General features: G+C 36.3%; 1 protein-coding gene across 1 annotated transcript in view; it reads left to right on the forward strand.

Annotated features, from left to right (window-relative positions):
* Positions 1 to 16,137, forward strand: part of Iswi (nucleosome-remodeling ATPase imitation SWI) — a 365,763-nt gene that overhangs the window by 316,806 nt on the left and 32,820 nt on the right. The window contains exons 19-20 of the mRNA XM_090392651.1: positions 6,319 to 6,444; positions 14,890 to 15,006. Coding sequence (XP_090248777.1) covers positions 6,319 to 6,444; positions 14,890 to 15,006 — 243 coding nt within the window. The remainder of the gene's footprint in view (positions 1 to 6,318; positions 6,445 to 14,889; positions 15,007 to 16,137) is intronic.

Below are 16,137 nucleotides of genomic sequence, written 5' to 3' on the forward strand. Positions count from 1 at the left end.
GGATCAACCAGAGGGGCAAGATCGAGAATTGCCGTGTGAAAAAACGCAAGGAAAAAGAGGGCGCTAAAAGTAGGAATAAAAGGCAATGCGTGCCATTTTTCAGGGCTTTTTACTCTTGGGATTTTGGTCTTTTCTGGTCGAGACGGGCGTGATATGGGGCAGCGATGTCGGACAGCGAGCCTATTCCTAAAGATGTTTGATAGATTTCAGATGGAGCTGAGCGTGAGATGTCGGCGTCATCAGTTACGAGCCTTCGCTAAATATCCCATCGGAAAGGAACGGCGAAAGTTTCCTTAGAAGTGGCAGCAGATACAAGTTTCTCCAGCAGCTATTCAAGGACAACGCAGAAACAATGCTCTTTACCGTACATCAGCTCGCTCTCCAATAAACTGAGAAGAATTTTGAAAAAAATTTACTATAAAAACATGCTTTTCCACTCTTCCTAAACTCAGATCAGTTCTAAGCCAACCAAAACAGGCTCACAACCATCTTCAGTTTCCAGTTGTATATAAAATCATATGTGACTGTGGGAAGCCATATTATGGCCAAACTGAGAAGTCCATCTTCCTGCATCTCGAAATGAAGGCCACCAACAAGAAATCGACTATAATAAATACAAAATCAAACATTCATATATGCCACGATGAAGTAGAATGCAGCATAGTTGAATCCAAAGAAATTATCTTAGACTCATCATCAAATTCCTGCCATGTATCCTCAAGGGGTGTACAGGATATGATAGTACTACATGAAAAATTTACATCATTACTAACTTCCTATCCACAATTTTCTTCTAAATCAGTCTGTTACTTGTCAAGACTCCAACATTATCAGATATCATATTTCTATCGTCTAAGGCACTTTGTACCATATCAGTCCACCTATATCTTGGTCTTCCTCTGGGTCGTTTTCCTGCCAACCTGACAGAGAACACTTGTTTTGCTAATCTTTCCTCGTCCATTCTGTTTAAGTGACCATACCACCTGAGATTAGCTCTGCTAATGCATTCCTGGATGCTGACAATGTCAAGTTCTTTCCTAATATCCTCGTTTTTAATATGATATTGCCATTGATGCCATCTGTTCACACCTCTAATCTTTCTCAGGCCTCTCCTATCTGCGGTCTCTAATCTTTGGTCAAGTGTTTTACTTCTGACCCAGCTCTCAGATCCATAAGTTAAAACTAGTATACAGCTAATTTAGTGTTCTGATTACTAATTTCTCTCTTATTCCATTGAATATGAATTTATTCAGTTGACTTCCTACCATATCAGCTTTGTTGATTCTGTTGTCTATTTCCATATTTAATTTACCATCTTCACTAAAAATCGTGCCTAAGTATCTGAAATGTTTTACTTGTTTCACATGTTCTCCGTTCACAACGCAGTTGACATTTTCAACAATTCTGCCTATTTTCATTGTTTTTGTCTTTTTAATGCTGATCTTCATACCATATCTATTACAACAGTTATTCAATTTAGTCAGGGAATCTTGCAGACTTGTAGTGGATTTATTTAGAAGTATAACATCGTCCGCATAAAGCAAAGAGCTGACATTAACATCTCCAATTCTGATATCATGTTTAATACCACTTTCCTTCATAATGTGATCCATATAGATAATGAATGAAGGGGTTAATATACATCCTTGTCTCACACCAGATTTAATATTAAACCATCTTCCTGTACTTCCTTCAATTCTAACTGCTGACTTACAACTCAAATAAAGACTAAGTATTGCTTGATATAATGTCCCATTGACACCATATAACTGTAGCGTAATCAATAGCTTCTCTCTCTTGGCACCTTGTCATTTGCCTTTTCCAGATCGAAAAAATTTAAATAGAGATCTTTGCTATATTCCCATGCTTTTTCAACTATTTGTCATAAAGTGAAGATCTGATCCTGACAGCCTCTCTTTGGCCTGAATCCAGCTTGTTCTTCACCAAGCTTTTCTTCCACAATTGTTCTCAACCGTTTCTCAAGAATACTTGCATAGATCTTGCCAGGAACACTCAGTAGGAAAATACCTCTGTAATTCTCACATTCAGTTTTATTTCCCTTTTTATATATGGGTACTATTAGAACTCTACTGCACTCATTCGGAAATCGTCCCTCTGTCCAGGCTTTCTGAACTATGCAGTGCAGCCACTGTAAGACTTTTATACCACCATTCTTCAGCATTTCTGGTCGAATATCATCTACTCCTGCTGCCTTTCCGCATTTCAGGACTTTGATGGGTTTTTGTACTTCAAGTATGGATATGTATTCCTGACTGTATGCCTGTTGAGTGCTTTTTATCACTGTGCTGTCATCACTGCTTGTTTCATTTAGCAGTTTTTCAAAGTAATTACTCCATACTTCAAGGATATCTTTTTCTCTTGTTTTCATTTCACCTTTATCATCTCTAACTCCTTTTACAGCACTCTTTGTTCCATTTCTAAGCTTCTTCAACAACCTCCAGAATATATTGCCACCTGCTTGATATTTATTTTCTATGTTCTTGCTAAAGTCCTCCCATAAGTTTTGTTTAGCTAGTTTTACAGTGTATTTAGTTTTCTTACATTTGTCTATGTATTCTCTAAGAGCACAAGATGACTTATTTGCTAGGAACTTTTGATTTGATTTCTTCTTTTCCTTCACTGCCTCTTTAACTTCCTGTGTCCACCATAGAGTTCTAATTTTTCTATCCTTGCAGACAACTTCACCACATGTCTCTCTAGCTGAATCAATCAGGTTTTCTTCAAGGCTTGCCACTCAATCTCAAATTTTGGTTCATGTTCTCAAACTCTCATTTTTTCTTCAATAATCTTTGTATTTTAGTCTACTGTTCACATTTGGGAGCTGCTCAACTTTTATTTGCTTTAAAACCTTCTTACATATTCTTCTTCTTTTCAATATGAAATTTAATTTTATCCTACTCAAGACTAAATAGATCACTTCCAATTTCAAATCCTCTGTACACTTTGGTGTCCTGCACCAAGGAGATAACAGCACTATCAACAATAACATAGTCAATGAAACTTTTCTTATTCCTTGCCTCTTCTCTCCATATGAATTTGTGCACATTTTTATGTTGGATCATGGTGTTATTAATAACCAGTCCATGTCCTGAGCAGAAACCCAACAAGTATTTGCCATTATTGCTAGCTTTGCCCTTTTCTCCAAATTTTCCCAAAATATTTTTGTACGTCTGACAATCATTTCCTACTATTTCCTGCTATTTAGATCCCCAACAAGGAAAATATAAAGCCTCAAAAAATTCCTCCACTTCTACCTTAGTAGAACCTTCTGTGGGACCATAGGCACAAATAAATCTCATTGTCCAGTTCCGCATTCTCATATTTGCCCACATCACTACTTGAGAATGCCAGCTATTCAAGATTAGCCTCGTATTTAGTGTTGAATACTATGGCTACTCTTTCTTTTTCCTTGATTATTGTCTTTGCCTGAATATGACATTTTGTATTTATTGCTCAGAAAGATCTCATCCATTTTTGTCTTTTTTGTTTCAGTCACCCCTATTTTGTCGATCTGTTTCTTATCTAATTCCTCAGCTAGCTCCAAGCTCCATTTCTTTGGCATTCAGGCTTCGTATGTTGATTGTACCGATCTTTAACTGTGGTGATGTTGAGTTTGGGGTGTGTTTTCAGATTTGTTCCAGTTGCTGACTTTTCGCTGTTCGCCCTGGTTCCCTGGCGAAAACAACAGGGGGGGGGCTTGTTTAACTGGGCGACGCCCTAGCCGGCATGAAAATTTTGTCATGTTGTTCCATCATTTTGTATTTTGGTTTAAGCCAATAAGAATACAATTTGGTCTGCTAAATCCCAAATTTCCAGCCCATCATCATTCGTTTAGTATCATTAAATAGTGCGCCCATCAGGGTGCACCACGAGAAGGTGAGGATTGGACATTAGGTCAGAAGCCCTGGTCGGTTCTCTGCATTCCTCTAAAGTCTATGTGGAGGTTTCCTCTCAGTTATACAGCTTTGACCCTTGAGCAACCTTAGTTATAGTTTGGCAGACTCACATATCTCTGCTATCAGATACTGGCACACTCATGAAATCACATGCTCACCTATACCTAACAATAGAACTTTAGCCCGGACTGTAGCTTCAGTTCAAACTTAATTCCAGTTCATAGTCTGTTTGTTATTGTAGTGGTACAATGTTTCTTTACAGTGTTTTTTATGTTTGCTTTTAATGTTCTCATGCCTGAAGAAGTCGGCATTCCGACGAAACATGCTGTGTTTTAAAACAAATTAATTTTATATAATATAAAATTAATTTGTTTTTCTATTTCTTGGAATTCAGTCAGTAAATAATATGAACATATATGTATATATCTGAGGTACATCAGAAAGTAGTCATAGCACTACATAATTTTCCTGAGCATATCAAACCACCAACTTTTATTATTTCTCCTAATGGACTTGTGTTATACACAAGAAAGTATATTATTATAATCCTTTACCCAAGCATAAGCAAACAAAGTTTACACATGAAGTATCTTCATGACAAATGTACTTGTATATAGAGGCTGTTGACTTCGTATGGATTGCTTCAGTATGAAAACCAGTTTTGACCTGCTATTTTTGTCAAGTATACTTGTTTTTGAGCAATCTAAAAAACTTTCTTTGATGAACTCTGCGTTTTGCATGAATGTAGAATATCAGTTGTCTTGTGCCTTCATCTCGCCCAACCGTGGTCATAGAAGAACAGCTGTTGTCATCATTCTAAAAAAAGAAATACAATTTTGTGTATCTTCATTATGGAAAGTTAAAACTGGCACACTACATCCTTTCCCACTGGATGAATGGGGAAACAACAATACTTCGTAGAAGTTGTTACAAATCTGAGACTGTTTTTAGAGTCAGTATCATATGACTCCAAAAATTCAGATTATTATTTTTATTTATTTATTTGTGTGTGTCAAATTTTTTCTGCTTTTGCAGATGCTGGTTTTCAAACCAGAAAAATAGCAGTGTAATAAATTATCGTTTATTTTGTTCGTTTTGTGTCATTAGATGATTCCCAGCATCTATGCTCTTCACATTTGAATATTCAAGATCACCCAACTCTGTGAAATCACCTTTCTAACACTGTTCACTCTCACATATCTTTTTTCATCCTTCCAAACTCTGTTTCCCTAACTCTTTTTTCATCCCTTCTTACTGTTTGCATGATGAATGTCAAACCCATTCAGCTGTATGCTATTATGCTGATCTCCTTTCTCCTATCAAAAGTGTTATGCATGTCTGCATTCTGAAAACGTTTGTATGCACTGAATCTTCTCAGTTATTGACTTTCTCATCTTGCTCCTATCCCAATGGCACTGTTCTAGAGGGAATATAGAGAGAAACTTAGCTTGCATTAAGTGTACATTATCAAACCCTCCATAAAGTCAACAGACTCATCATTGGAGGTTCATTCAGCAGACAACTTATTTATCATACTGAATCTTAAAATCCTTAACACTTCCTGCATTAACAACATATTTATTCTGGTAATGTCTTCCATTCATCACACTCACATAACTTCTGTGAATAGCCTCTGGTTCTTCCCCTCTCACCTTCTACTCTTCTTTTATAATCCCTTCTGCATTAATATAAAATCTCTCATGTGAGGGAAATGTGGGAAAGATTGAGGAAGTGCAACCTACCTCTGTTGCATTTCCTCAATCTTTCCCACATTCTATAGAGCCGACATTGATTTTGTGAACCCTCTCTGAATCTTCTCTAAGATATCTTCTTGAAAACCAGCTGTCCAGACCTGTGCACAGTAGTTCATATGCGGCATGTGTTAAGGTCCTCTTCATGGCCATAATCTGTTGTTCAGATGTTCTTACAGTTTTAGCAGTGTGACTCCTAAAGTTCAAGTCTCTGTCCAAATGCAGACTTTGTGTAATTTTCTGCACATTAGATAATTAATTTTTTTTTTTTTTCTTAATAAGGTTTTGTGGCCTTCAACCCTAGCATGGCATGGGTGTTTTTGAATGTGTTGCTTGTAAATGAATATCATCTGTTATCAGTATCTTGATTACTTCAAGCATGAAGTTGTTGATAATGGTAGGTTTGTTTTTTAGAACAGGGTTTCAGCTTATCTAATTCCCAACCCACCTATATTACTGAGCATGTACTATAAATTTCCAGTATTCAAACAGGAGGATTCCCATTTTAAAAATAAATGTATAAATAATAAACTTAGTTCAAACTGTTCTGTGTACTTCTCTTTTAAAACAACCCTTAGCTTGTAGTGCATTCACAGCTTTCCTTTCTGTTTCTATCCAGAAGTAAAAATAACTTTTGTTCATTCATTAAGGTTCCAAAAAATCCTGATCTGGGACCTGATTCTGCAAGAATACAAAAAGAGGAACAGCAAAAAATAGACGATGGAGAACCTCTTTCAGAAGAAGAATGCTGTGAGAAGGAAAAGCTTCTAACAGAGGTGTGTGTATGTATGTATATATATATATATATATATATTTTTTTTTTTTTTATAACTTTATATGGCATATATCTAGACATTGCTTTTTTTCTAATTGCTTTGTTTTATTCATTATTTAAAACATTTATTGCAAGTTTTTCCTTGAAACACATAGTATGTTCTGCTTGACAAGAAATTATATTCCCTGTTTATCCATATTTTAACCTAGTAAATAATAAATGAATGAAAAAAGAAAGAATTAAGTTAATCTGAGGGAATAATAAAGACCAACCGAACAAACAAAAAAACAAGTTAAGGAGAAAATTATGTTTAGACACTCAGTGATCAGGAGAGTACTTAACAAAAGTGTGACGAAATCATGTTTCCCGGGTGCAAAAAGGTAAGTCAAAGGAAATGATTGTCTTGGTTGGTACAAATGATTTGAGAGGCAAGAAGTATTCTATGAAAGAGGCAAAAACTAAAGAGCAAGAAATTGAAGATTGTAAGTCTCCTACCATGCTATGATAGAGGCTAACTGAAGAGGGGGGGGGGGCATTGATAGGCAATGAGTCTATATTTGGATTATATGAAGGAATAATGTAGAATTTGGGAATCTGTTGTCTCTGTTTGATAGAAAGAATGATTTGCACAGTGATGATGGACTGTATCTAAATGGTTTTGGTGTTAGGTTCCTGGAGAAAGATCTTTGTTCACTGAGCATGCTGAAGTGCAAATTAAGGGAAACTTAAGCAATTAGGGTGGAAACAAGTGAGTTTCTGTGAAGGCACCCATGAAGTGAGTGAGTGTACGAATGACCAAATGAGGAATCTAGTCTCTCAAGCAAAAATATTGAATAGGGTAGTCAATTCAGAAAGTAAAGGTTGGTGGGGGACTAAAGGGATGCTGCAGTTTCCATATATTAATGCCAAACGTATCTGGAACAAGAGGGCGAAGTTTTTTCACATTGGTTAGTGCAATCTCGCCAAAAGTTATAGGTATTAGTGAGACTTGGCTGACATAGATGATGTAGTTACAGGAATTACTGATGATGATAGCAGGCAAATTGCAGCCAAAAAGAATAGGAGATAGACAGGAAGATGACTGTTCATTTCAAGCATTCTGGTGTGAGATTAAGACCAGTAAGACAAAATATACAGTTGATTGTTGCTATAGGCCAGGGAGTTCCACAGATGATCTGGAAGACATGCATTGCCAAATTAGTACAATGAGTACAGGTCGAGTGATTATTATGGGGGACTTTAACTATTGACATATAGACTGGAAAGAAGAAAAATCACATGGCAGGAAGGAAATAGAATTTATATGTCTGCTAAAAGATAATTACTCGAGCCCACTTGTGTTGGAGGAGAGTATTGGACCTTGTCATTGGATCAGAAGAGCTGTCCATAACCATGTTGACAACATTGCCTCCAATTGATGAAGTGACCATGCAGTCTTGACTTGGGAGATTGTAAAACATAAGGAATGTTCTATAAAGGGGTATTTGTGGAACTACAAGGCAAGTGATTATGACATGCTTAGGAAAAAGCTTAAATCTGTATCAAGGCATAAAACACTGCAGGGTAAGGATATTAGTAGTGCATGGGATATAGTTAAGGGTCCTACCTGATTAACCCTCCTAGGGTAAGGAGGGTTAATCAGATAGGAGTTAGGTGGATGAATAATATCATTAAGCATGAGCTGCAGAAGAAGAAAATGCTGTGGAAGGTATGTAAAGGTGACCATCATGGCAAGGAAAGCAAAATCAGATTATGAGAAGAATCTAGCTGAGCAAAGGTCAAAGGAAATCCCAAAGAGTTCTTTCATTATGTGGCAAGTAAAAGGAAAAATGACTATGGAAGATTAACCTTAATGAGTGAGGATAGTCACAAGGAGACAGAATTGGATAAAATACTTTTATTACTGAGTAACCACTTTGCAAAGGTATATCACCCTGGTGAAGTTATTGCTTTAACTTTTGTGACAAACACTAATGTGGGAACAGAGTTGGATGAATTTGGGGTTGTTAGGATGTTGCAGAATCTCAATATAAATACAGCTGTGGGATTAGATGGGATATGAGCTAGAGTTTTGCGAAAATGTGCAAGGGAACCAGCAATGCCTTTGAGTAGGCTCTTTAATTTAAGTCTCAGCTCTGGTAGAGTTTCAAGGGAGTGGAAAGAGGGCAAAATAATTCCCTCTCATAAGGGGGGGGGGGTTCTAAGACTGCAGTAGCAAATTACAGACCAATCAGTACCTCAAGAGTGGTGGTAAAAGTACTAGAAAAATTGGTCAAAACGAGAATTCAAGAATGGGTAGATAAAAATATGATACTGTATGAGGGTCAACATGGCTTTGTGAAGGGCCAGTTATGCCTTAGTAATTTATTAACTTTTTATAATAGAGTAACACCTGATTTGGATATAGGAAATGGCTACATGATAATTTTGCTAGATTTTGCAATGGCATTTGACAGAAAACTACATGGAACTCTGTTACACAAATTACAACAAATGGGGATGGACATGATACTGGTTATGCAGATAAGAGGGTGGCTGCTGGACAGATATCAAAAACGTGGTATATGGAGGGCAGAATCAAGGTAAAAACAGCTGACTAGTGGTGTGCCAAATGGTTTGGTGCTGGAACCATTGCTGTTTAATTTGTGCATAAAATATAGGAAATATTCAGTTGTTTGCTGATGATGCAAAATTAGGTAGAGTGATAGTTAATCAAGGCAATGGAGAATTTGCAGGATGATTTACATAGTCTGTCATTATAGGCAAAATATAATAAAGGTGTCAGTTCAATGTGGAGAAATGTAAAGTTATACATTCCTCAAGTGGAGTGATGTGCACTTGACTCCACAATGTGGCAGTGTAAAGATACTGCATAGAAAATATGGATGAAAACACACAAGATTACATATATTTTTTTGTGGGTGGTGATAGTGGAGGAGGGGCATAAATGTAATATACTAATAGATAGTGGAGGGGGGGGGGTAAATGTAATATACTAATTAACAGTTGACAGAAATGAGTCTTCTCTCAACTGTCTCTTGACCTTCCCATCTTTATTTTTTTTCTCTGCATTCTGCATTTGCTCAAAGATGGCAAATGTAGAACACTGAAGTAGCTTGTTTCTCCTTTAATTTAATTGTCTTTAATTTTGGGTATACTTTTGAATTAGGCAGTTTCCAGACTTTCAGAATTAGGTTGGTTCAAGTTGACACTTTCTTTGATTTTCAAAGACTGGGTCAAATTTTTCTTCTCATAAACTGTGAGAATAATTTCAATTAAATTAATTTTACAAAAATTCAAAAGTACAAAATATAGTTGAACATAATACAGTTGCTCTCTCTCTTACGTGTAGGCCAGGTATGATTGTAAAAAATTCCCACATAAAACAATTTACCTCTTATTATTTAAATTAAGGGGATATTAAATCCCACATTATTTCAAAGCCGAATAAGAAACTCAAAGATAGAAATCAAATCAATATAGCAAACTCTAAAAGTTTCGGTGAATTGTAGCGTAAGCTAAAACACATGGCTCAATACTAGGGCAACTCGTAGCAAAGGTGGGTAAAGTTTTTTATGCACCAGTAATTTATTTGGCTCTTTATTTCAGTAAATTACTGAAATAAAGAGCCAAAAGGCTTCACTTCGGCGATGTAGAATTATTTAAATTAAGGGGATATTAAATCCCACATTGTTTCAATGCCGAATAAGAAACTCAAAGCTGTATAACTGAGAGGAGACCTCCACATAGCCTTTAAAGGAATGCGGAGAACCGACCAGGGCTTCTGACCTAATGTCCAATCCTCACCTTCTCGTGGTGCACCCTGTTGGGTATCTACTTTGATACTGAACGAACGAGGATGGGCTGGCAATTTGGGATTTAGCCGACCAAATTGTATTCTTATTGGTTAAACCAAAATAAAAAATGATGGTACAACATGGCAAAATTTCATGCCGGCTGGGGCGTCGCCCGGTTAAACAAGGCCCCCGTTGTCTTATGAATTTGGAATCACACTTTCTTTCAGACAAACTACATATGAAAAGCATAAAAGGGTCAAAGCTGTATAACTGAGAGGAGACCTCCACATAGCCTTTAAAGGAATGCGGAGAACCGACCAGGGCTTCTGACCTAATGTCCAATCCTCACCTTCTCGTGGTGCACCCTGTTGGGTATCTACTTTGATACTGAACGAACGAGGATGGGCTGGCAATTTGGGATTTAGCCGACCAAATTGTATTCTTATTGGTTAAACCAAAATAAAAAATGATGGTACAACATGGCAAAATTTCATGCCGGCTGGGGCGTCGCCCGGTTAAACAAGGCCCCCGTTGTTTTCGCCAGGGAACCAGGGCGAACAGCGAAAAGTCAGCTACTGGAACAAATCTGAAAACAAACCCCAACTCAACATCACCAGAGTTAAAGATCGGTACTATCAACGTAAGAAGCCTGAATGGCAAAGAAATGGAGCTAGCTGAGGAATTAGATAAGTACCAGATCGACATAATAGGGGTGACTGAAACAAAAAAGACCAAAACTGGTGAGATCTTTCTGAGCAATAAATACAAAATGTTATATTCAGGCAATAACAATCAAGGAAAAGAAGGAGTAGCCATAGTATTCAACACAAAATATGAGGCTAATCTTCTTGAATGGCAGTCAGTCTCAAGTAGAGTAATGTGGGCAAATATGAGAATGGGGAACTGGACAATGAGACTTATTTGTGCCTATGGTCCCACAGAAGGTTCTACTAAGGTAGAAGTGGAGGAATTTTTTGAGGCTTTAGAAAAATCAAATGACACAATGAAAAAGGAAAAGTTGGTCCTTGTTGGGGATCTAAATAGCAGAGTAGGAAATGATTGTGAGATATACAAAAATATTTTGGGAAAATTTGGAGAAAAGAGCAAAGCTAATAATAATGGCAAATATCTGTTGGATTTCTGCTCAGGACATGGACTGGTTATTACTAACACCATGTTCCAACATAAAAATGTGCACAAATTCACATGGAGAGAAGAGGCTAGGAATAAGAAAAGTCTCATTGACTATGTTATTGTTGATAGTGATGTTTTCTCCCTGGTGCAGGACACCAGAGTGTACAGAGGATTTGAAATTGGAAGTGATCACTATTTAGTCTTGAGCAGGATAAAATTGAATTTCATATTGAAAAGAATAACATGTAAGAAAGTTTTAAAGCGAATAAAAGTTGAGCAGCTCTCAGATGTAAACTGTAGACTAAAATACAGAAATATTATTGAAAAGAAAATGAAAGAGTTTGAGAACAGGAATCAAACCTTGGAGATTCAGTGGCAAACTCTTAAGGAAACATTGATTGATTCTGCCAGAGAGGCATGTGGTGAGGTTGTGTGCAAGGATAAAAAAATCAGAACTCCCTGGTGGACACAGGAAGTTAAAGAGGCAGTGAAGGAAAAGAAGAAAGCATATCAAAAGTTCCTGGCAAATAAGTCAGCTTTTACTCTTACAGAATACAGAGACAAATGTAAGAAAGCTAAACAGTGTGTAAAACTAGCTAAACAAAAGTCATGGGAGGACTTTGGCAAGAATATAGAAAATAAATATCAAGAAGGTGGCAAAATATTCTGGAGGTTGTTGAAGAAGCTTAGGAATGGAGAAAAGAGTGCTGTAAAAGGAATTAGAGATGATAAAGGTGAAATGAAAACAGGAGAAAAAGATATCCTTGAAGTATGGAGTAATTACTTTGAAAAACTGCTAAATGAAACAAGCAGTGATGACAGCACAGTGATAAAAAAACACTGACCAGGCATGCAGTCAGGAATACATATCCATACTTGAAGTAGAAAAAGCCATCAAAGGCTTGAAATGTGGAAAGGCAGCAGGAGTAGATGATATTCGACCAGAAATGCTGAAGTATGGTGGTATAAGAGTCTTACAGTGGCTGCACTGCATAGTTCAGAAAGCCTGGACAGAGGGACGAATTCCCGATGATTGGAGTAGAGCTCTCATAGTACCCATATATAAAAAGGGAAATAAAACTGAATGTGAGAATTACAGAGGTATTTCCCTACTGAGTGTTCCTGGCAAGATCTATGCAAGTATACTTGAGAAACGGTTGAGAAGAATTGTGGAAGAAAAGCTTGGTGAAGAACAAGCTGGATTCAGACCAAATAGAGGCTGTCAGGATCAGATCTTCACTTTACGACAAATAGTCGAGAAAGCATGGGAATATAACAAAGATCTGTATTTAAGTTTTGTCGATTTGGAAAAGGCATATGACAAGGTGCCAAGAGAGAAGCTATTCAATACGCTGCAGTTATATGGTGTCAATGGGGCATTATATCAAGCAATACTTAGTCTTTATTTGAGTTGTGAGTCAGCAGTTAGAATTGAAGGAAGTACAGGAAGATGGTTTAATGTTAAATCTGGTGTGAGACAAGGATGTACATTATCCCCTCTGTTATTCATTATCTATATGGATCACATTATGAAGGAATGTGGTATTAAACCTGATATCAAAATTGGAGATGTTAATGTCAACTCTTTGCTTTATGCGGATGATGTTATACTTCTAAATAAATCCGCTTCAAGTCTGCAAGATTCTCTGACTAAATTGAATAGCTGTTGTAATAGATATGGTATGAAGGTCAGCAATAAAAAGACAAAGACAATGAAAATAGGCAGAATCATTGAAAATGTCAACTGTGTTGTGAATGGAGAACTTGTGGAACAAGTAAAACATTTCAGCTACTTAGGCACAATTTTTACTGAAGATGGTAAACTAAATATAGAAATAGACAACAGAATCAGCAAAGCTGGTATCGTGGGAAGTCAATTGAATAAATTCATATGGAATAAGAAAGAAATTAGTTGGAACGCTAAATTAGCTGTATACAAGACTGTGTTCAAACCAATTTTAACTTATGGATCTGAGAGCTGGGTCAGAAGTAAAACACTTGACCAAAGACTAGAGACCGCAGATATGAGAGTCCTGAGAAAGATTAGAGGCGTGAACAGATGGCATCAATGGCAATATCATATTAAAAATGAGGATATTAGGAAAGAACTTGACATTGTCAGCATCCAGGAATGCGTTAGCAGAGCTAATCTCAGATGGTATGGTCACTTAAATAGAATGGGAGAGGAAAGATTAGCAAAACAAGTGTTCTCTGCCAGGTTGGCAGGAAAACGACCCAGAGGAAGACCAAGATATAGGTGGATTGATACGGTACAAAGTGCCTTAGACGATAGAAATATAAGATCTGATAATGTTGGAGTCTTGACAAGTAACAGACTGATTTGGAGGAAAATTGTAGATAGGAAGTTAGTAAAGATGTAATTTTTTCATGTAGTACTGTCATATCCTGTACACCCCTTGAGGGTACATGGCAGGAATTTGATGATGATGATGAAAGATAGAAATCAAAGAGTTTCATGCCGAATATATAGCAAACTATAAAAGTTTCGGCAAATTGTAGCGTAAGCTAAAACACATGGTTCAATACTAGGGCAACTCATAGCAAAGGTGGGTAAAGTTCTGATCATTATTCTTAGTATTTCCCACAATGTAAAACACATCTCCTAGGAGATGTATGATGTTATACATTATGGTAGAAGGGCACTACCCAGACCAGTTTCAACCTTTTTTTTTTTTTTTTTTTTTTTTTTTTTTTTTTTGAGGTCTCATCAGTGAGTAGGTACATCGCTGAAGTGAAGCCTTTTGACTCTTTATTTCTGTAATTTATTGGTGCATCTTTTTGGCAACTCGCATAGCAAAGTATATATAAGTTCTCTTCACTATAATCTCAGTATTATCTGGTCTACCTACTCACTGATGAGACCTCAAAAAAGGTCGAAACTGGTCTGGGTAGTGACCATCCACCATAATGTATAACATCATACATCTCCTAGGAGATGTGTTTTACATTATGGGAAATACTAAGAATAGTGATCAGAACTTTACCCACCTTTGCTACGAGTTACCCTAGTATTGAACCACGTGTTTTAGATTATGCTATAGTTTGCTATATTCGGCATGAAACTCTTTGATTTCTATCTTTTTTTGGGGGGGGGGGGAGCTACACAATTTTGCTCCAATCTCTCATTGAGCTCTAATAAGTTTATTTGCTTGAAGTTCACAATTCCATTTTATAAATGAGGTTTGTGCTTTCAATATTAACATTCAGTGGATTGCTGAACAGACATATGCTTGGTCTGAGTTTATCACACTGTTTATACCTGTCATCACAATTGTTTATGATAAAAAGTTATATTATGGTTATAGTAATATGTAGTAAAAATAAATAGGAAAAAAATTATATGTTATGGTTAAAGTAATAGCACAATAATGATTATAATGTTAATGAATATTAAAAAAAAACTTAGTTATAAGTCAGCTTATCTTATGTTTGAGGAATTTGGCTTTTCAAATTAATTTAATTTTTAATTTTTTGCTTTATTTATTAATTGCTAGGGCTTTACAAATTGGACCAGAAGAGATTTTAATCAGTTTATTAAGGCAAATGAAAAATATGGAAGAGATGATACAGAAAATATTGCTAGAGAAGTTGAAGGAAAGACACCAGAAGAGGTAATATTTTTTAGAACTTGAACATAGAATTCTAAAATAATAAAGAAAAATCTTAAAGTTAATATTTATTTCATTGTTAGTTAAGTATATTAAGTATACTTAATTGTCTTAATATACTAAGACATAATGCTCTTAGTTTCCTCAACTATAATTCCAATCAAACCATCAAATTATCATTCTGTCATGGGTTTGATCAAGGAATAAAGCAATAGATTGACAAAAAAAAAAATAAAAAGTTAATCACTTCAGCATTCATAGCCCAAATACAAACATAAATAATATCATGAGCACTTGCAACAGATATAGATTTGACTACTTATTTCTAGCAGTACTATAACTTGTAACCACAATCATTTGTCATGATTTCTTCTGCTCACAAAGGCAGTATTTTAGCAATTCAGCTTTTCCTTGTCAGAGAATGCCCAACTTAGAATGTCCATACTGTTGTATTCATTTTGCTTCCTGGTTGTTTTTAAAATTCAGTTCTGATGATTACCCTGACCTGTTCGAAGTATTATCCCTGAAGCTGGATTTTCTATGCTACAACTACCCATATAGTAGGGTTATCACTGAAGTCCTAAGGACTTCAGTATTTCTATAAGAAGCAATCTAGCACAAATTGTCTTATTTACCTATCAGAATACTAGATAACCTCTGCTTCCTCACTATGCTTGATCTTTCTGAACTGTTCAGGTATACTGTAAAGTTATTTCTAATCTCAGTAACCTACATCATATAATCTTATGCAGGGTTTCTCTCTGCAGAATGCCTCCCCCCCCCCTTTCAGCCATTCCTCACCCCATGTCTATGGTATAACAACAGTACCAAATGGTGGTGGATCACTTCTAGAATTTTGCACATTGCACTTTCTGCTCAAACACTTTATTGAATTGCAGATAATTGTGTTTAAAGGAATTTATTCTTTCCTCATTCCATGCAAAATACCCATCCACTATCTGTGACTTGTTTCTTCAAAAAATGTGCAGGTTCTACAAGTAGCTTGAGAAAAAATCCAACTTGTTCTACATTGTAGCCTTCAATAAAATAATAATAAAATATATGACTTTGAGAAGGCCAAATGTAAAAAAAACTTATCTCTGCTTAAACTGCAGTTATGCCTTCTAGTTCCTC

This window comes from Typopeltis vanoorti, chromosome 5 (genome assembly GCF_054136105.1).
Source record: "Typopeltis vanoorti isolate ZY-2024b chromosome 5, IOZ_Tvanoo_1.0, whole genome shotgun sequence".
Lineage (NCBI taxonomy): Eukaryota > Metazoa > Arthropoda > Arachnida > Uropygi > Thelyphonidae > Typopeltis > Typopeltis vanoorti.